Source organism: Ambystoma mexicanum, chromosome 10, assembly GCF_040938575.1.
Source record: "Ambystoma mexicanum isolate Mex_15411 chromosome 10, UKY_AmexF1_1, whole genome shotgun sequence".
NCBI classification, from domain to species: domain Eukaryota; kingdom Metazoa; phylum Chordata; class Amphibia; order Caudata; family Ambystomatidae; genus Ambystoma; species Ambystoma mexicanum.
This window is the reverse complement of record NC_090932.1, coordinates 637,994,543-638,012,078: the sequence shown is the minus strand read 5'-3', so window position 1 is coordinate 638,012,078 and position 17,536 is coordinate 637,994,543. Positions and strand designations below refer to the sequence as shown.

At 40.3% G+C, this 17,536-nt stretch overlaps 1 protein-coding gene across 1 annotated transcript in view; it reads left to right on the top strand.

The window, feature by feature from the left end:
- The window catches only part of LOC138493204 (chymotrypsinogen 2-like), a 31,963-nt gene extending 21,136 nt beyond the window's left edge, over positions 1–10,827 (top strand). Inside the window, exons 5-7 of the mRNA XM_069620364.1 lie at positions 531–711; positions 7,522–7,655; positions 10,614–10,827. Of these exons, the coding sequence (XP_069476465.1) occupies positions 531–711; positions 7,522–7,655; positions 10,614–10,775 (477 nt within the window). The 3' untranslated portion in view covers positions 10,776–10,827. The remainder of the gene's footprint in view (positions 1–530; positions 712–7,521; positions 7,656–10,613) is intronic.
- Positions 10,828–17,536: the final 6,709 nt, after the last annotated feature.

Below are 17,536 nucleotides of genomic sequence, written 5' to 3'. Positions count from 1 at the left end.
AGGGGGCTTGGGGAGACAAAGTCACTGTGAATATCAGCTCTCCTGCAACTCTGTGCTCGGAATATAGCAGTTTGCACACACATTCTGGGCTGAGCAGGAACAAAGTTAGGGTCACGGCGTAGCAAAAAAAGAATAAAAGCAAGTGATTTGAAAAGCAACTCAGGATTGGCACAATTAATGAAAAACCCCTGGGCACTGGTTTAATTAATGGAAAGTCACTTACATTTAAAAAAAAAAAAAAAAAACATTTAGCTTTTTCAGTTTCAATTCGCCAGTGTTGCCTGCTGCCATGCCAACCAGATATTCTGGTTTACAGCACCCCTTCTTTCTCTCTCGCTCTCCTTTCTGTGTAGCAAAGGTGTTTCGACGCCTGGTGGCATTTTGAAGCTAATAAAATGTACCAAAAACAAGAACTGTTAAAATAATTTCGGGCAGGAAGATTTTTGAAACCTTTGGTCCTGTCAACCAGGCAGAGATGCATCCTCACTCTGATTTGCTGTTTTCTGATTCTCACACTCTTAACTTCACAGGTCTTCACCCACCCACAATGGAACTCCCAAACCATTAACAACGACATTGCTTTGATCAAGCTTGCCACCCCTGTTACATTCTCTGCAACAATTCAGCCAGTCTGCTTGGCAGGTGTTGGGGACAGCTATCCTGGTGGGGAAGTCTGTGTCACCAGCGGATGGGGCAAGACCCGATACAACGGTAAGATCTTTCAGTCATGGACATTTCCGCTATTGCAAAGGATGCGCATTCAATTGAAATCCTATATTAAATAAATGAATCTCAAGCCGGTTAATTTCATGTGTGCTTTCACCAGATAACTATCTACCTCTTCCATAGGTAGTTAATAGACTAGCCCATTGGGAAATCGCCATATTTAACTGTAAGCCAGCCAAATCTGTCAGGACTCCCCCATGTCACTATCAAACACATGTCTGCACCATGAGCATAAAAGAGAAACACATAAAAGTAAGCTTAATATCCACTTTAACATGATTTTCTGTATTTTCGAACTGAATACAAGAACATAGTTTTTACCTCATTCATGTATTTATTGAATGTATTTTTTAAATTATATTTTAGTGAGCAATTAGAAAATGACAACAATACCAATGACAGTTATCCCCTATTCCATTTCATCTATTTTTCCAACATTCCGGTTTTGCCCAGTTGCGGTAATGCCATCAAATATTTGTATCGCTTTTGTTTTTTCAGTACACAAAATGTACAATTTGGGTTTATTTCCTTTAACAAGATCACCGTTTAAAGAGCTATACAAAATTAATTTGTAGTTTCACAAATCTAGTTAAAGACTTTCTTTGTCATTTCAGTAAAAGCATATGAGTAACACAAGTGACCTTACACCCTCTTTATTCACATTATGAAATTACAGAAAGTGACAACATCTTTGACACAGATCGTTTCAAAATCAGGGAGCGAACATAGGCCTTGACCCAAATGAAATCACAAAAAAGAAGCTAAATTAAAAACAGAGTGAGTTTAATTTTTAAGGAAATCTTCAAAATGGAACATAACCAGATACAAGCTGATAAAAGACAAGCCCTGTTGGCACCTGAAAGATATCTTTTCTATCAGTCGCTGCACACCATGATCCGTTATCATCTCCTTGCGGATTTCTGTGTTGGTGCAAAACATTACTTTTATAAATGCTCCAGCCGGTGGTAGAAATAAAAAAATAAATCATTTTACTGTAGTGGTGGGAGACATCCTGCATTGTCTATACACAAGTAGACAACCAGAATGTGCCACTGTAGTTCCAGCTCTCCCAAAACCATCAGTGTAATCCATAGACTCATTCGGGGACAGTCACTCTCATCATCAGGTGTGCTGTGGCAGGAATGATAATCATGTGATGGGTTTATCAATCCTTTCAAGGTACAGCACCATGAAAGGACCAAATGTTCTGTAGTGAGGTACAGATCGTTGGCACCAGTTTAATTGACTGTGACAGATTACAATCTGCCTCCTCAGCATAGAATATTTTTCTACCCCGGTCCAAAAGATGAGCATCACCCAAGCCACAGGATCCCAAGTGATATTGTGCCAAACACAATGGTTAGGCTAACACTTAAATGTTGCCCTTGAGATATTCTGTTTCTCAAACCACAATCCCAATGTATCAACTATATTGGTAATCTTTCAATGCAATGTCAGAAACAAAATGATAAGGCAATATTGCAAGAGATTTATGTCATGCAAGGACGGGGGGATCCTCAATCAGTAGTAGAGAACATGGAATCTGAAACAAATATTGATACTGGGGTAACACTTTCCTCATTTTGAAAATCTGGATCCTTGTACTTGATAGATGTGTCCAATGAACAGAGTAATAACAGCGAGCAACTAAATATTTCCACAGAGGTTGATGGATGTGCCCTTCCTTCTGAGGAGTTGTTTAAGATGTTATTAATCAGTGAATTTCAGGTATTCTAAGCAAAGTGAAACCACAAACAATTTAAACAATCTTTACACCCAATCCAGAAAAGATCTCCTGTGTTCATCAATTTTTTTCACAGCGAATTTATGAATGTACCCATTATTCTGCACAGGATTTTGCTCCATATATATTTTAATATTGTGATAATGTGAAATAGACAATACTTTAACTTTCCACACATAAAGAAAGTATTCAAATTTGGTGTAAAATAATACAGAACAAAATAAAATAGATATATAAACTAGTGTAAACAACATCTTAAAATCCTGCACTTAAAACAATGATATGATATCGATTCATACTTGCAATAGTTAAAGATGAAGTTCTACCTGATAGATCACAGAGCCACATTTATCAGCATTTAGCATTCTATATTCTATAACGAAGTGACCCAAACATTTCACGAATGCATTTTGAAGCTTAGGGCAGCATGTTAGCAAATGGTGGTTGCTTCCCAGGTGTTTGCTGTCCTTACACAATCTACATGTCTTCTTCAAAAGCAATGTTTAGCCTTGCAACTGATACTATCAGAGTAATAACAAATAGAATGGTAGGAGCATAACAAATGTATGCAATGCAGATGAGGGGTATAACAACAGAAATGTTAGTGGTCTTTAAAACAGGAGATCATCAGCGGTATGGTCTGGTTAAGATTTCTTCCGAGATATATACTCAACGTTGTTTCTCCAATAGCAGAGTTTAGCCTGTTTTTATATATTTAATGAGCACTCATACTGAAGGGTAAACTTTTGTCAGCGGTGCATTGAATTTTGCTCCATATTTGTATGGACATATCAATCCTTTCACCCCTCAAGTGGGCATTTGCAATTCCTCTATGGCAATAACTGTAAATTATAAATCCATTAAAGACGTTTATTTCAGACAAACACAGCCTTCAGAACATGGGCACGTGTTTAAAAATGCATATATACATTTGATCAAAATGATATAAATGCATACCTAAAATAACAATCAAAATACCAAATTTGGAGAAAATTAACCTCAATGACAAACATCAGTGAATTATAAACGTCTATCTGGCAAATCTAGCCCTCAGATAAGCTCATTGTTCCATCTCTGGCAACCGCAATTTATATGCTAGAATAATGGCAGTGAATTATAAATGTGCAAATATTGCTTGAGTGAAAATAATACCTTGCACTTTACTGTGATTTCATCTGCAGTTTCTCTCATTTTCATCAGAGATCTTTAGACCAACACCATTATTCTTGCATCAAATCCTAATTGGAACACAGCTAGGCCCATGCCATGTAATCAGCAATGATTCCCAAATGGAAGTGATTGCAAGTAGACGAGTAAAATGAGATTCAGAAATGTGCAAATGTGATTTACTTAGGTTTGCTCCAGTCATCGCCAGCTTTGCTCCAGTTTCAGGCCACGTGAATCAGGAGATGGGTATCAGGCTCGCATCTAAGATGACTACAGGCATCTCCTGATGTTTCTCAGTGCACATCTTCATAAATGAGCCCCGCTACTTGCCATACAAACTTGAGGCAGATCCGGGCCTGTTGATCTTTGGTCTGATGTTAAATGAAACTTTCAGAAAATGTGCAAATATCGTCAACACTTTTCTCGAAAATGTCAAACATGTATGAACTTTGGAAACAATGAAGATATGAGATTTAACTAGGACATACATGGGAGTTCAGGTAGATGGAAGTCTGCAAAACTCAGTTCACTCAGACCTAATCAATACGCATAGGGCCTCATTACACGGACGGCGGCGGACCAAGGTGCTATTAGCACCTTGGTCCATGCCAGTAAAATACCGGCACCGCTTTGGTGGAAAGGGGAATTACCGCCCTATTCCAAGGTTGGTGGGGCGGCAATTCCCCCTTCCCCCATTGCCCTTCCCCATTCCCATTTTTGCCCCATAGGGCATAATGGGAATGGGGAAGGAGCTAATTACGGCGCCGCAAATTGCGGTACCGTAATTAGCTCCCTGGTCCCTTTGTGGGTTGGTTTTTAACACCTGCAAAAAGCAGGCGTTAAATTCTCCAACCAGCAAAGGGACCTCGTAGTAAGGCGGTAAGGGTTTACCGGTACCGGTAAAATACTGGTACTGGTAAACCATTACTGCCTACCGTGTAATGAGGCCCATAGTCTGGTCTCTATTACACACACGTGTTTGTCTCATTATTGGCCTCTTATTTCCACATCTACTGCATTCAGGGAGTTGTATTTTTCCTACACTTCAAATCAGTATCCAGGACTGCATAGGATGTCAATGTGGGGCAAGAAATTCGGTATGCATACCCTTCAGCACCCTTCAGTCATAGTATCATGTTCGTCTCAGTAATGTATGTATTTGAAAGCTAATATGCAGTGTTACTCCAAACATTTATCTTCTGAGTGACTATCCATCACACATTCTGTGACCTGTGGTCTTCAATTGAATACGTTGGATTAATGTTGGGTGCTCTCTGTTATTGTCCAGGTGCACACGCCACACATTTCAAATGGGGAGCAGCAACCCTAACCATATATTATGGTGGCGGGAGTCTGATTAAAGCCCAGTGGGTTCATATGCACTCAGGCATCTCTTTCATAGCCAGAATGAACCATAGGTTACAAATATTTGATTGTCGAGCGAGCAGCTGTAGGAGGCGTGTACGGTATTCTGTCTGCCACACAGACACCCCTTCTGCTATAATAATAAGAGTGTATTTTACCTGTCCATTAATATTTATATTGTTTTACAATGCAGATGCCATTATGTTGATTAGACACATTTGGTGTACAGATTTTAAGGTTTGCTCCCCCTGTCGGTTTCATGCATGAACCACACACTAAGCTGAGGTATGTGCAATCTGAGGTCGGGGTTAAGGAATGGCTTTGGAAGCGTAGTTGAACTATTGCAGGATGTTTAACAGCCCAGCTCAGACCCGCAAGACCACCAATGTTCTTTCTGTTTTCTAATTGTATTGATCTTTTTTGTGAACATTATCCAGTGTGCTGTGAGCCAGCAGTGCTACCTTCAATAACTTTTCTGTTGGTGCTCAGATTCCTCCCACAGCCACCTAAGCTCACTGCTATAACGGGTCACTGCCACTTGGTGCTGCTTTTGAGTACACCAATACCTTCCTATTTTCTTATGGTTTTGCCTAAGGCAGCTTTAGTAAAACGATTGCTGCATGGTTCCCACTCTCTCACCCTGGAGACACTTCCCAGCTCCAAGCACAGCTAGACTAAACAATGCCACTTTGCATATGGTGCCCCATTGTCTGGCATTTGTTCTGTAAGTTGTCTTATCAGCCTGAAAAGCACACTACTGCCTCTACCTCAGTGCAGCAATTTAATACAGGATTCCATATCAACTGGAGGGGTTCAAGTCTGGATACAATCAGATTACAATAACATGCCAGAAAGAAATCACCAAAAGACCACCCACACCTGAAACAACACATCACACCATCATCTATCATGTGGGCCATGGAGTCTGGCCTTATGAAATAATTGAAAAAGTTGAATCCGATGGTGAAGTTTAAAACCGGATGTATATCACTGTGACCCACAGATCAATACTTGATTTTGAAAAGATATTTACAACACTCCATGTTTACACTGCCCAATTGGTGAAAAGAAATGTAATTTTATTTTTAAAAATAAGTTGAGCACTAGAAGTGAGATTTGAAACAAGCTCACAAAGCTGCTTTCTTCTTTTCCATTCATGCCCCAGATCCTCTAGACTAGCATAGATCTGGCTGTGAAGGAAACACAAACATATATGGGATTAAAGATACCATGGCACCCCAGGACAGACCAGGAAGCGGCTGCTCTTTTCCTTTACATTGTGCAACACATGACATTGTGTGGCACACTGTAAGAAAACAGTTTCTAGACCTTTCAAGGTCATTACAGTTTTGGCTTTTGTGTAGGCATGGGAAATGTATTGGCCAGGCCCTGCGAAGTTGTATTAACTGTTCATCAATGCTAGCAATTTCGAAATGGTGTGAGTACATGGACACATAAAAGCAGTACTTGGTAAATACCTAAAAGATATTCACAAGCCAAAACTGTTGGCTTTTCCAATTCTTGTTTTAACAGGACCTTAGTGCTTGTAGATTGAGTGGCTAAAGTCAGACCTGTTTAAGACATTATTATTGCACTAGTATTGCATTTACAGTTCCAATTAAGTCATTAACTCTCAGAAGACTGCTTTGAAAATACACTGGCAGGCACTTTGAGCACAACATGCGATGGCAAATCTTGAAAAAGCTATCTCAAGTAGTTTCAAGGAGGATGCATTTTGGACAGGGAGTGTCAGGAGGTTGGTGTAAATGGCGATAGTGATTAACATGTCCATGGGTATTCAATGGGCTGGTAAACAACAAATCAATACCTACACGTTTTGTGTCCCTCCTCTTATGCCACTTCTCCCTAGGGGTACTCTAATGCAATCGTTTTAGCTTAAAGGTGACACTTTAGCACCACAAAACCTCCAACACTAATAAGGCACTATTAGAGAAGTTCCAACTCAGGTCACACACCTGCTCCTTTTTTCAAAGTTGGGTGTCCAAATTTCTTCTGCTACAAATACTTTGATAATAATGGGAGATCAAGCAGGTTGTAGCCTAAATACAGCAAACCATGATGAGGCAGGGGTGGCATTTAGTGTCTACATCGTAGAACATTAGATAATGTGGCATTTTGGGTGCAGATACATTTGGGTACAGATAATCCATGCATATGGGAGTGCAGTTTCAATAGGTGGCATACTCCGGAGAGAGTGAACATGTGCACCTAATTTATTTTTGGATGTATCAGTGATTGTAAAGAAAATAAATACATATGTAGTAGATGGCTCGTTGAGATGTCGGGTTTCATATTGCACACTAGCACACATGGCATGTTGTACACGTTTACAGATGTTCATGAAAAGTACTCTAAGGCCTCACCTGCAAAGTTGTGCGGGGCATATCTGCTTATTCTTACTTGACGCTTCATAACAACACTACTTTTCTTATTCATGTGACAATCATGATGGCATTTACAGGATGTTTCTGCTTATTTTGTTATTATTTTGTTATCAGCCCTCAATACTCCAAACAAACTTCAGCAGACAGCTCTGCCTCTTTTGACCAATGATGACTGCAAGAAGCATTGGAGCAGCAACATATCTGATCTCATGATCTGCGCTGGTGGCGCAGGCGCTACATCCTGCATGGTATGTATGGATGCCTTTTCCCCCTTGAAGTGTGGCTAGCAGACACCACCGAGAGAACACATGTGATTAATGAATAGACTGTTAGTGCACGGGAGGTGCAGTAAATCAACCTACAGCTGTTCTGCCAACGAGGTGCAGTAGACGTCAAAGAGTAGCACTTGGAGCATTCAGTAAAACAAACTATAACAGTGCTGGTTGGTGTGTTTGCTAAAGTAAAAAAAAAAAAAAAACCTCTGACAGCAGTGTGAGGAAGGAAGAGTGAACAGGCGGGGAGCCATGAGGTAAGGGGGCAGGTGATAGACCCGTAACAGTCATACCTAGGAGGTCAAGGACAATTACAAACAGTTATGTGTGCTGGATATAAGACTTAAACATTTAACAGTGAGATGCTTTAGGCATAACACATAGACCTTGCTACAAGACAGTGCTACATGTGCATTCCAGAGCGAAGGCATGTGGGAGATTCGGAAAATAGAGTTGTAGCAAAGTAACAATAGAAATGCAGTGACTAGACCTGTAGCAGTGGAGTTTAGGTATTGGAGTTCTCTTATCAGTGTTGTTTTACAGCGAATGGACCTGTAACAGTGCATCATATTAGATGCATTGAACCACCCTGTTATGTTGGATCTTGGGATGTGCATAGATGCAAAATATCTCTGCCCAGCAGTGTTCCTTGTGTCAAAGAGAAAACACTTCAAACATCAATTGTCAATAGACAGTACGGACAGTCAATATAAAATGATATTTTTATTTTGGGACCATCTGAAACTAAATTGAGGATTTTACCAGTGAAGCCACAACGACTTCCATGCTTTTACAAAGAGTTTGATGATACAACATTATGAGAAGACACACAATGTGCTTTTATTTTAGAATGCCCCTGTGTTAGTAAAAAGTGCATTTCATAGGCTAATACCACCAATGTGTACCTATGTTAAAGATCGGTAACCCTGCATTTGGTAAATGTGTTAAGGTAATTTCTATTGTCCACAAAAGTTAGAAAAATGACACTATTTCCATCATTCCTACTGATAAACAATTATATAACTATTAAAGAAGATTACCTTTACCTTTCAACAAGAGAAAGATTTGATTTTTAATTCTGATTCTGAAAGCACTTTACAGCAAACCAACAGCCCTAGTAATCCTTGATCAATGACTGCAGAGGATCCAGGATTTGACCATAGAGTGCAATCTCTGCATTAAGCCTCTAAAAACAACCACACAAAAAACTATGCTTCAAATGGTCAACTCTCATGGGTACAGCACCCACTCCATTGGACCAGGTATGAACTCTAGGTATCATTTCTTACACTAAACCCTCACTACATCTTCAAAAGACATTCGAGCTCAAAATCACGTTTTGGGTTGTATGACCGAAGTGTAAAGATTAGCGTAGGAATTAACCGTAGTCAATTTTGCTGCAAATCTGTTTTTACTGTGGCAAAACAACACAAATCATACCATACTCCAAACCCCTGCTCCTTTCCTCTACTTTCCTTTTTTTCCCCACCGCCTCCGCCGCTCGTCCGGCGTCTCTGCAGTGTCGGATCCGTCCCTCCAACGCGAGTCGGATTCGACACAGCAGGGTCTGTTTTTTGTAAACGTTTCTTTTTTAACTCTTTAAGCGTTCCGGTGCATGGGACACCTCTACAACCCCTGCTGACATTATAGTGAACAAGGGTGAGGGGGAACCGCCGCATCCCCTGCTCCCCTTGTTCACTAAAATGCCCTTTGTATGGGAGATTTGATCACAATGATCATATTTGATCAAATCTTCGATCAAATCTCCCATTAAAACAGTTTTTTTCAGGCAGATTGAATATTACCGAAAATCACAGTACCAGCTCCACATGCTCAGGAGAATTGCACCTTATTGGAAATGACACAGACAATTTATGTATTAAGAGCCATTGCTCTCTTTTTCCTAGACGGTTGTAATAGTCTCTATCGAGGACTACACACAGTCCAACTGAACCAACTGCAAATTAGCCAAGAGAAAAGCACAGAGACTTATAATGGAATTCATAAACAATGATCACATCACACCAGGTATAAATACCCTCAACTGGCTCCCATTGCAAAGAGAATAATACACACAATCAACAGTATTAGTTCAACTCCTCCACAAGATTGCTCCCAAATGTATGAACTCAACCTTAAACAAACATGGCTAAGATCATAAAAGGATTACAACATCTACACACAAGTTCAAAAGGAAAGGGGATTGCAGCAATAGGCCTGAAAATCTGCAAAAACATTTGCACAGCCCTGATAACCAACACCACCCGTGAAGTTCACAAGTAATGTGAAGATCTGTCTCCATGCTTAAAATATCTAATACAGATTGGCCAACATAGATTAACCAAATAACTTTCTCTTCCCCCAATGACTCTGGTACTTGACTCTACCACACTTATACTTGATAACTAGCACTTCAGGCCCCACTGCCAAATTTAGCAATTTACCTGATAACCTAGTATTTGCCTTCATGACCCTGCCAGATGTAATGTCACTTGTTCCTATGTCCACTTGTATTATGTTTGTTGTATTATGAATAACCTGCAAACAACATCCACACTATGTAAACTAATTGACAAATCGGAGCTCAAACGCTGACTGCAACTAAGCAGACTGCTTGGACATGCACACGCATCCCATGCTTCCTGTTCATTGTATATATCTTACACCTCTGTCTCATCCTGCTTTGTTTTTCCCAGGTGCTTTGATGTGGGACCCCCGCAAGTTAGAGCATTATAAAACATAAAAAGTAAATTAAAAACATTTGGAATGTTTGTGGACAAGGGTCAAATGAACTAAATGGGAAAACTGCAGCATTGTATATATAAGAGGCAGGCATGACATAATCAGCACAATTGACAAGCAAGTTTTTATATACAGTATTGTTTCTTGGCACAGCCGCTATGCATAACATGCACATTTGTCTTTGACTTGCAGGGTGATTCCGGTGGCCCACTGGTCTGCCAGAGGAATGGTGCCTATAATTTGGTTGGAATTGTTTCCTGGGGCAGCAGCACATGCTCCACCAAAATCCCAGCAGTCTATGCTCGTGTGACCAAGCTCCGTGCATGGGTTGATCAGATTATTGCCGCCAACTAACTGTCCACAGCGAAGAAATTGCCCTTTAAAGTACATGCCAATAAATGTTGCAAAACATTCTGGTAGTGACTGTCTCCTTTCTTTACCAGCATTTTTCACTGTTGAATATTCGGTCTTGTATTTTATCCATATCATTCTTGTTCTAAAGGTACAATTTAGATACTTTTGGTTGACTGGTTAGCATCTAATGATACCTCATTTCATGGGACAAAATGAATCACAAGTGAAAGAATCAGACCATGTTTCTAGTATAGAATAACTTGAGAGAACATTTGTGGATAGGCTTAGAATGAAACACCATATAGGTCATGTTGGGTGATGTGGGTAGGGCCTCGCTGTATGCTGTACTTTCAAAGGAAACAAAACAAAGAATACCTGGGATTGCATCCATTGAAAGGTAGCACACCATTTTTTCAGGTAGTTGGCTATTATTTACCTTCAGGCAATGTCCACACAATGGGAGTGCCTACCAAGTGGAGATTGTCTGATAGTAAGTCATATCCACCTTCCTACATCATGGTCTGCAAACCTCTGTAGTTTAATCTATGGAAATGTTCAACAGATTCAAATTCACCAAACGTACACGAGAAGTTTGCAATGTTTTCATGATGACTGCGTCAATGACAAATGTTATATTATGTCCCTTACTGCGATGTAGACCACTGCCACTTGCATGGTTACCAGGCACTCTTGTTGGTCGAAAATAGAAGGTATGAGTAAGGTTAGTTGGGAAAAAGAGGAAATGAAAGATTGCTTTACTGATGTGTTTTTGGGTATAGTTTGAAAGTAATTGGGTACTGTGGAGGTGTCTCTTTCTAGGTGGTCAGTATGTCAGCATTGCATTATAGAACACTTTCATTATTCTCTTCTCACAATATATGCCAAACATCTCACTGAAAATCACTCATTTGGTGATTGGTGATTGGTGATTGGTGATCTCGCACCATTTATCACCAAGCTAATAAATGCGTCCTTCACGTCAGGCACCGTACCTAATAACTTAAAACAGTCTTGGGTCCTCCCTCTGCTTAAAAAACCGAATCTGGACCCATCCACCCCCACCAATTACCGCCCCATTACCACAGTACCTTTCCTCCTCAAAATCATCAATAAAATAGCATACCAACAGATCCAACACTACCTTGAGCACTTCCAACTCCTAGGCGTCCGTCAATCAGGCTTCAGGCCACAACACGGAACAGAGACCGCACTCATAGATCTCAAGGCACAGATAGATGAGCTGAGAGACCAGGGGAAGACAGCACTATTGCTTCTCCTTGATCTCTCTGCGGCCTTCGATCTGGTCGACCATGAGATCCTGTGCAACCACCTACAAATAGCTGCCCACTTCTCTCAAGATGCAACTAACTGGATCCAATCTTTCCTCAATAACCGCACAATGAGAGTCTTCTCATTAACAGCATCAGCCGACCCTATCCCGATCACATGCGGTGTACCGCAAGGATCGTGCGTCTCCCCTACACTTTATAACATTTTTACGAAGCCCCTTTTTGATGATCTAGACGATCAGGGTATCACCTACACTAACTACGCTGATGATACCCAGATCCTCATCCCGTTGTCGGGGGATTATGATAAGGATTTGGCCTTCGTTAATAAAGTGTACCTCATCATCCAGGCATGGATGGCCGCACATGGACTATGCCTGAATGATGACAAGACGGAACTTCTCATTCTAGGCTCCACACACCTCCTTAACAAACTGGGCCACAAATACTCCTCATTCATAATTGACAACAACAAAATCATGGTAGCTAAGGAGGTTAAAACCCTCGGATTCTATCTAGATTCCACCCTTACCCTGAACAAACAAGTGAACGCAATGGCCTCTCCACCTCTTACACTTGCAAACTTATAAGGGCAGCCAAACCCTTTCTCTCCCCCACCAACTGCACCACCCTGGCCAGGGCACTGATCCTGTCCAAGTTGGACTATTGCAATGCCTTATATGTAGGCTGTAACAAATATATCTCCAACAAAATCCAAATACTCCAGAACAATGCCCTCAGAGCGGCCCTTAGCATCCCGAAGAAAGCCCACATCTCAGATTCCAGAAGATCTGCTAATTGGCTATCCACTTTGGACAAGATATTTCTTAAATCAGTGTCTTTGATTCACAAATGCCTCCACCAAGCAGCCCCCCAATACCTCATCGCTAGATTTACCAGACCCACCCTTTCCCGCCCCATGAGAACGGCCAATTCCAACCTTCTTCTGGTGCCCAGGTTTAAACGTACTACATCTGGGGGAAACAGCTTTCCAGTAAAAGCAGCACAATACTGGAACTCCCTCCCTCGTGCAGGGAGGACCTACCCTACCACCAGTTCAGAGCTAGGACCATCAACTGGCTCAAATCCCTCGACTCACAATGACTCCTAGAGACCCAGATGTGCCTCTACTATGTGGCGCATCACTGAATGTAAATTTGTTTATAGTATTGCCCTAATGCACATGTTATGTTCGTCACCTACGCATTAATTGTAAATATGTTTATAGTACTGCCTTTAAAGTACATGTTCTACCCTCCGACTTGGCGTGATATTTCCGGCAATGTAACCCTAGCTGGACCTCGCCACACGTATGTAACGAAGCTTTGCAACCCTCTTGCTGCCTCTGCGCCTGGCTACCTTCGGGTTAGGTGTGCATTACAAATAAATAAAATACAAATACAAATACAAATACTGTCAAGAAGCTGAGTTCAAAACATGCCACTGTTGCCATTGTTAATCACTTTCGTGATGCTGTCCCCATAATATATATCAGCACTGTTTCTTTAAGTCACCTTCACGATGCTGTGCCCAAAGTATATGACAACATTAACCCTATTAATCTTGTTTTATGAAGGTATGCCCACAATATATGCCAGCATTGACATTATAAACAATGGCTTGATGTTGTACCCGCAATAAATGCTGGCTTTGCCAATGTATTTCACTTTCATTGGTCTCTTTCCACAACATATTATACGCAAAGGCGAAGATCCGAATATCGATGACTGGCTAATCCATGTGTCAACATTCTCCAGAAAACTGAAGGATGCCAAGACTAATGGAGGCTCATCATTTTTAGAATTCTATTTTAAATGACTTTCAATATGCTGTATACACCATATATACCGTCTTTCCCACTGTGAAACATTTTGATGAGCTTGCACAAACATACGCTGGCATTACCTCTGCAAATCACTTCCATGACAATGCACTCACAATACATGCCATCTCTCAACCCTGCGAAGTAAGTCACATATACCTGACATGATTTTCATTGGACCCCATTTGCCATTGCCTACCCTCCACTGCAGTTGCATTCAGATGAGGCTGTGGCAGGTTTTGCCACAGTGAATAGTTCTATACCCACTAAAATGCTCACGAGAGAGTTACACCTCTTAATTGTATGGCAAGAAAACCTTTTAAGTTTGAGACCGTACCAATGTACTAATAGTCAGCAAAATTGTCATTGAGTTACCCCCTGAACAACTAGTAACCAATTCTCGTTACCCTTGTGAAATGAATAACTTTACACATCTTTAAAACTTCTCTTCACAGTTTTATGACTACAAGAATAAGCATTAACACTTGAAATATAGTGATCTTTATATACTCATAAACAGAACTACATGAATGATGAGCATACACATCCATTTATCATTTATGTATATGTGTTCTCTTGTAGAGATAGGTGTATGAGTATGAGTGAAACAGATAGGTGTATTGCTTTTTTGTGTGTGCAAAAGTAGCACTGAAAATAGTAAATTGTTAAATTGTACTAACATTGTAAACTACCTCTGTTTACAATAAAACAATATTCATTTCTAAGGATTACTTCCACTATGTATTCTATCAATAATATCAAAGTTACACGTGTCTTCTTGAGCAAAATAAATGAACAAAACCTTTAATGACCATATACATTATTGTCAGGTCAAAGGTTATCATTCCAACATGACTGGCAGGTACTCTCCTATGCTACTCTTTTGAAAAACTACTATGAGAAACAGGAATGGGACTAACATCATTAGTGAGCGTTCCAGACTGTTTTGCATAAACTCAAAGCACATTTTCAGATATTTAGAATGAAACAGATCTTTGCGTTCTGTGAATATATCTTTGAACAAAAGTCGAATGATTGAATTACTAAGTTCATAATGCACTCTAAGCGTGGTGAGCTCAATTTATTTTTCATAGAAAATCCAGTTACCATTAAATTGTTTATAACATTGAACGTACATAGTGATTTAGGGTTTGGACGTGCGAATTGAATTTGAAATATGGCAGAGAAAGACTAAAGCTATACTCCCAATAGTGGTGTCAGCATATGCAAACCAGTAGCCATGTGCTGTTTTTTTCCATCACTGTAAACCTATCAAAAGGAAGGGGATAACACACTATCAATTTCCCATGGCTAATAAAAGGCAAGCTCCTAAAAGCAATTTGAACCCATGGATGAACATACTGGTAAAAAAGTAGCAACCACCTAATTCTGCTCCCACTCTCCGCCATTGTATTAATTAGGTTCCAGAAAATCATGGCTAGAAGAAGTACTAGGGCACAGACAGGTTTCAAAATGCACTGTAGCTAAACCGGTCTGATAGCTTGACTAGGTGTGCCCCAAACATCAGTGGACAAGCATGATGCTTGCCTGATAAAAGTAGCATATCCACTCTACTATTCAGTTCAAGACTCTGTAAAATGTATACACGTGAAAGTGTTCTTAAAAGAGTAAGATGAACATAACAAATATAGGTTTTAAATAAAATTAGAATTTCGAACAATTGGCACTATGCCAAGAGTTTAGAAGCAAGGATCAGATTTACATTACACTGGTCAAATATTTTTGCAAAGTGTCTGGCCCCACATACTCTATTTTCAATATGTCAGCTCTGTTTCTCAATGTAAGTCTTGCTGCATCAGATATTCATAGTCTTCTGTCTTAAAACCTGCCCCCACTATTAAAATTGCTTCATGTAGGATTTAATCTGGCAATCAGTTAATCACAAAATAACTAGGATCCAGTCGTGGTTTCCTTCTTTTGCAATGTAATTACTCCATGATCTTTTATTTCATGGTGTTATTGGCCATGGTTTCATGTTTCTTGTACAATGAGTCATGGTTTATAGTTCATACCACCTTCAACTTTTGTACATTGTACGAATGAGACATGTCGAATTATTGTTTCGCCTATACTTGACAATGGGCTTCTGATCTGTATGAAAGTAAGCATTGTTCTTCTATAGCACTGTTTAAATTATCGCTATGATATGTTGCCTTGTAACTAAAAACAATATACCATACAAAAACGTATGATAATGTTAAAATCTATAGTGGATACGTGTTATTCAGTATCGATATTTAATCAGAGTGTATATATTGTTTTTTAAAGTAAACATTCATTCCATTAGTCATTGCGACTTTGCTAAATGCAATTATGGATTTCTAAAAAGGAACAATTCTCATCGGATGCCTTTAGCAATGCAGGATACATTGCAGTATCAGAAAAAGGAACACTTTCAAAGTTGACACAATGCTTGCTGTGTAAGATGCAACTATTAACCCAAGGCTATTTCAGTGTCGGTTGGTCACTTTGAACAAAGCTTTTTGATAACTGAATACTTTTCTCACAGACAAGACACTTCTCACACTAGCACCTGCACCAAAGGGAAATTCCATCTCAGACAGGAGCTGATATAATCAGTGAAATTCACAATTGTAGTGTTCCTGTTAAAATCTCTCTAATACCCTATTTGGGGCTATAATTAAATCAAATTAAGGGTGAATGTAACCATCATTATCATCATAAGATTGACACATTTTGTTTCAATTGTGAAGAGAGGGTTCCAAGAATGCCCCTGTGCACTTCCAAATTCATGACAGGACGAAGACACAGAACCACTTGCAGCCACCCATCTTATTTCGGACGCATCCGGGGTGCACCAATGATTGACAAATAGACAGAAAGGTATCTTCTCAGCCAGCCATACGGAGAGAATCCAGTACATGTTTTCACAGGTATTGGGGAGACCACAGAGATTGCGGATGTGAAGACCCGAATGAAGAGCCTTGATTAAAGCGCCAAGAAACCACAATGCTGACGTCACTAGTGACACCACAATGTAGCAGTGTTAATCAGTAAGCACACTCGCAGTCCTGCACCACATTACACAGACACACCCTCGCATTTACGAAGAACATGCTTACACAGTTTTATAGCCAGAGGACAGATAGATATAAATACTGTCAATGCTTTTATTATTTTTCCATTAGCCAAATGAAGTAACGAAGAAACTCAAGGCAACAATAGATCCTGAGCATAGATTCTGGCAGGCTGCCTGGTTCCCTCTGCATCATACAGGGCACCAGGCCCTCCTCGCCCAGGCTTCTTGGTCTCCCCTGACCTACCCCCATTCCGGCACTTGCCCTACCAAGCTCCCTCCCCCTCTACTAGCCTGGCGGGGCTGCACCCCTACTGAGCCCGGTACAGCCCCTTCCTCACACTTAGCATTAGACCCCACTTCCCTGCACTTCATGTTACTGCACATGCAGAATCCGAATGACACAAGGCCTAGCAGGACCATATTTTGTTATTCTTCTCCCCTGACCCCTTCCCATTATTTTTTGTCTTGTGGGACCTTGAAACACCATTTGCTGTATAGGTGCATTATAAATACTCAATTAATAAATACATACGCGGTTACCAGATAGCATAGATAGAGTTCTGCCCAGATAGAAAGAAACAATGTGGGT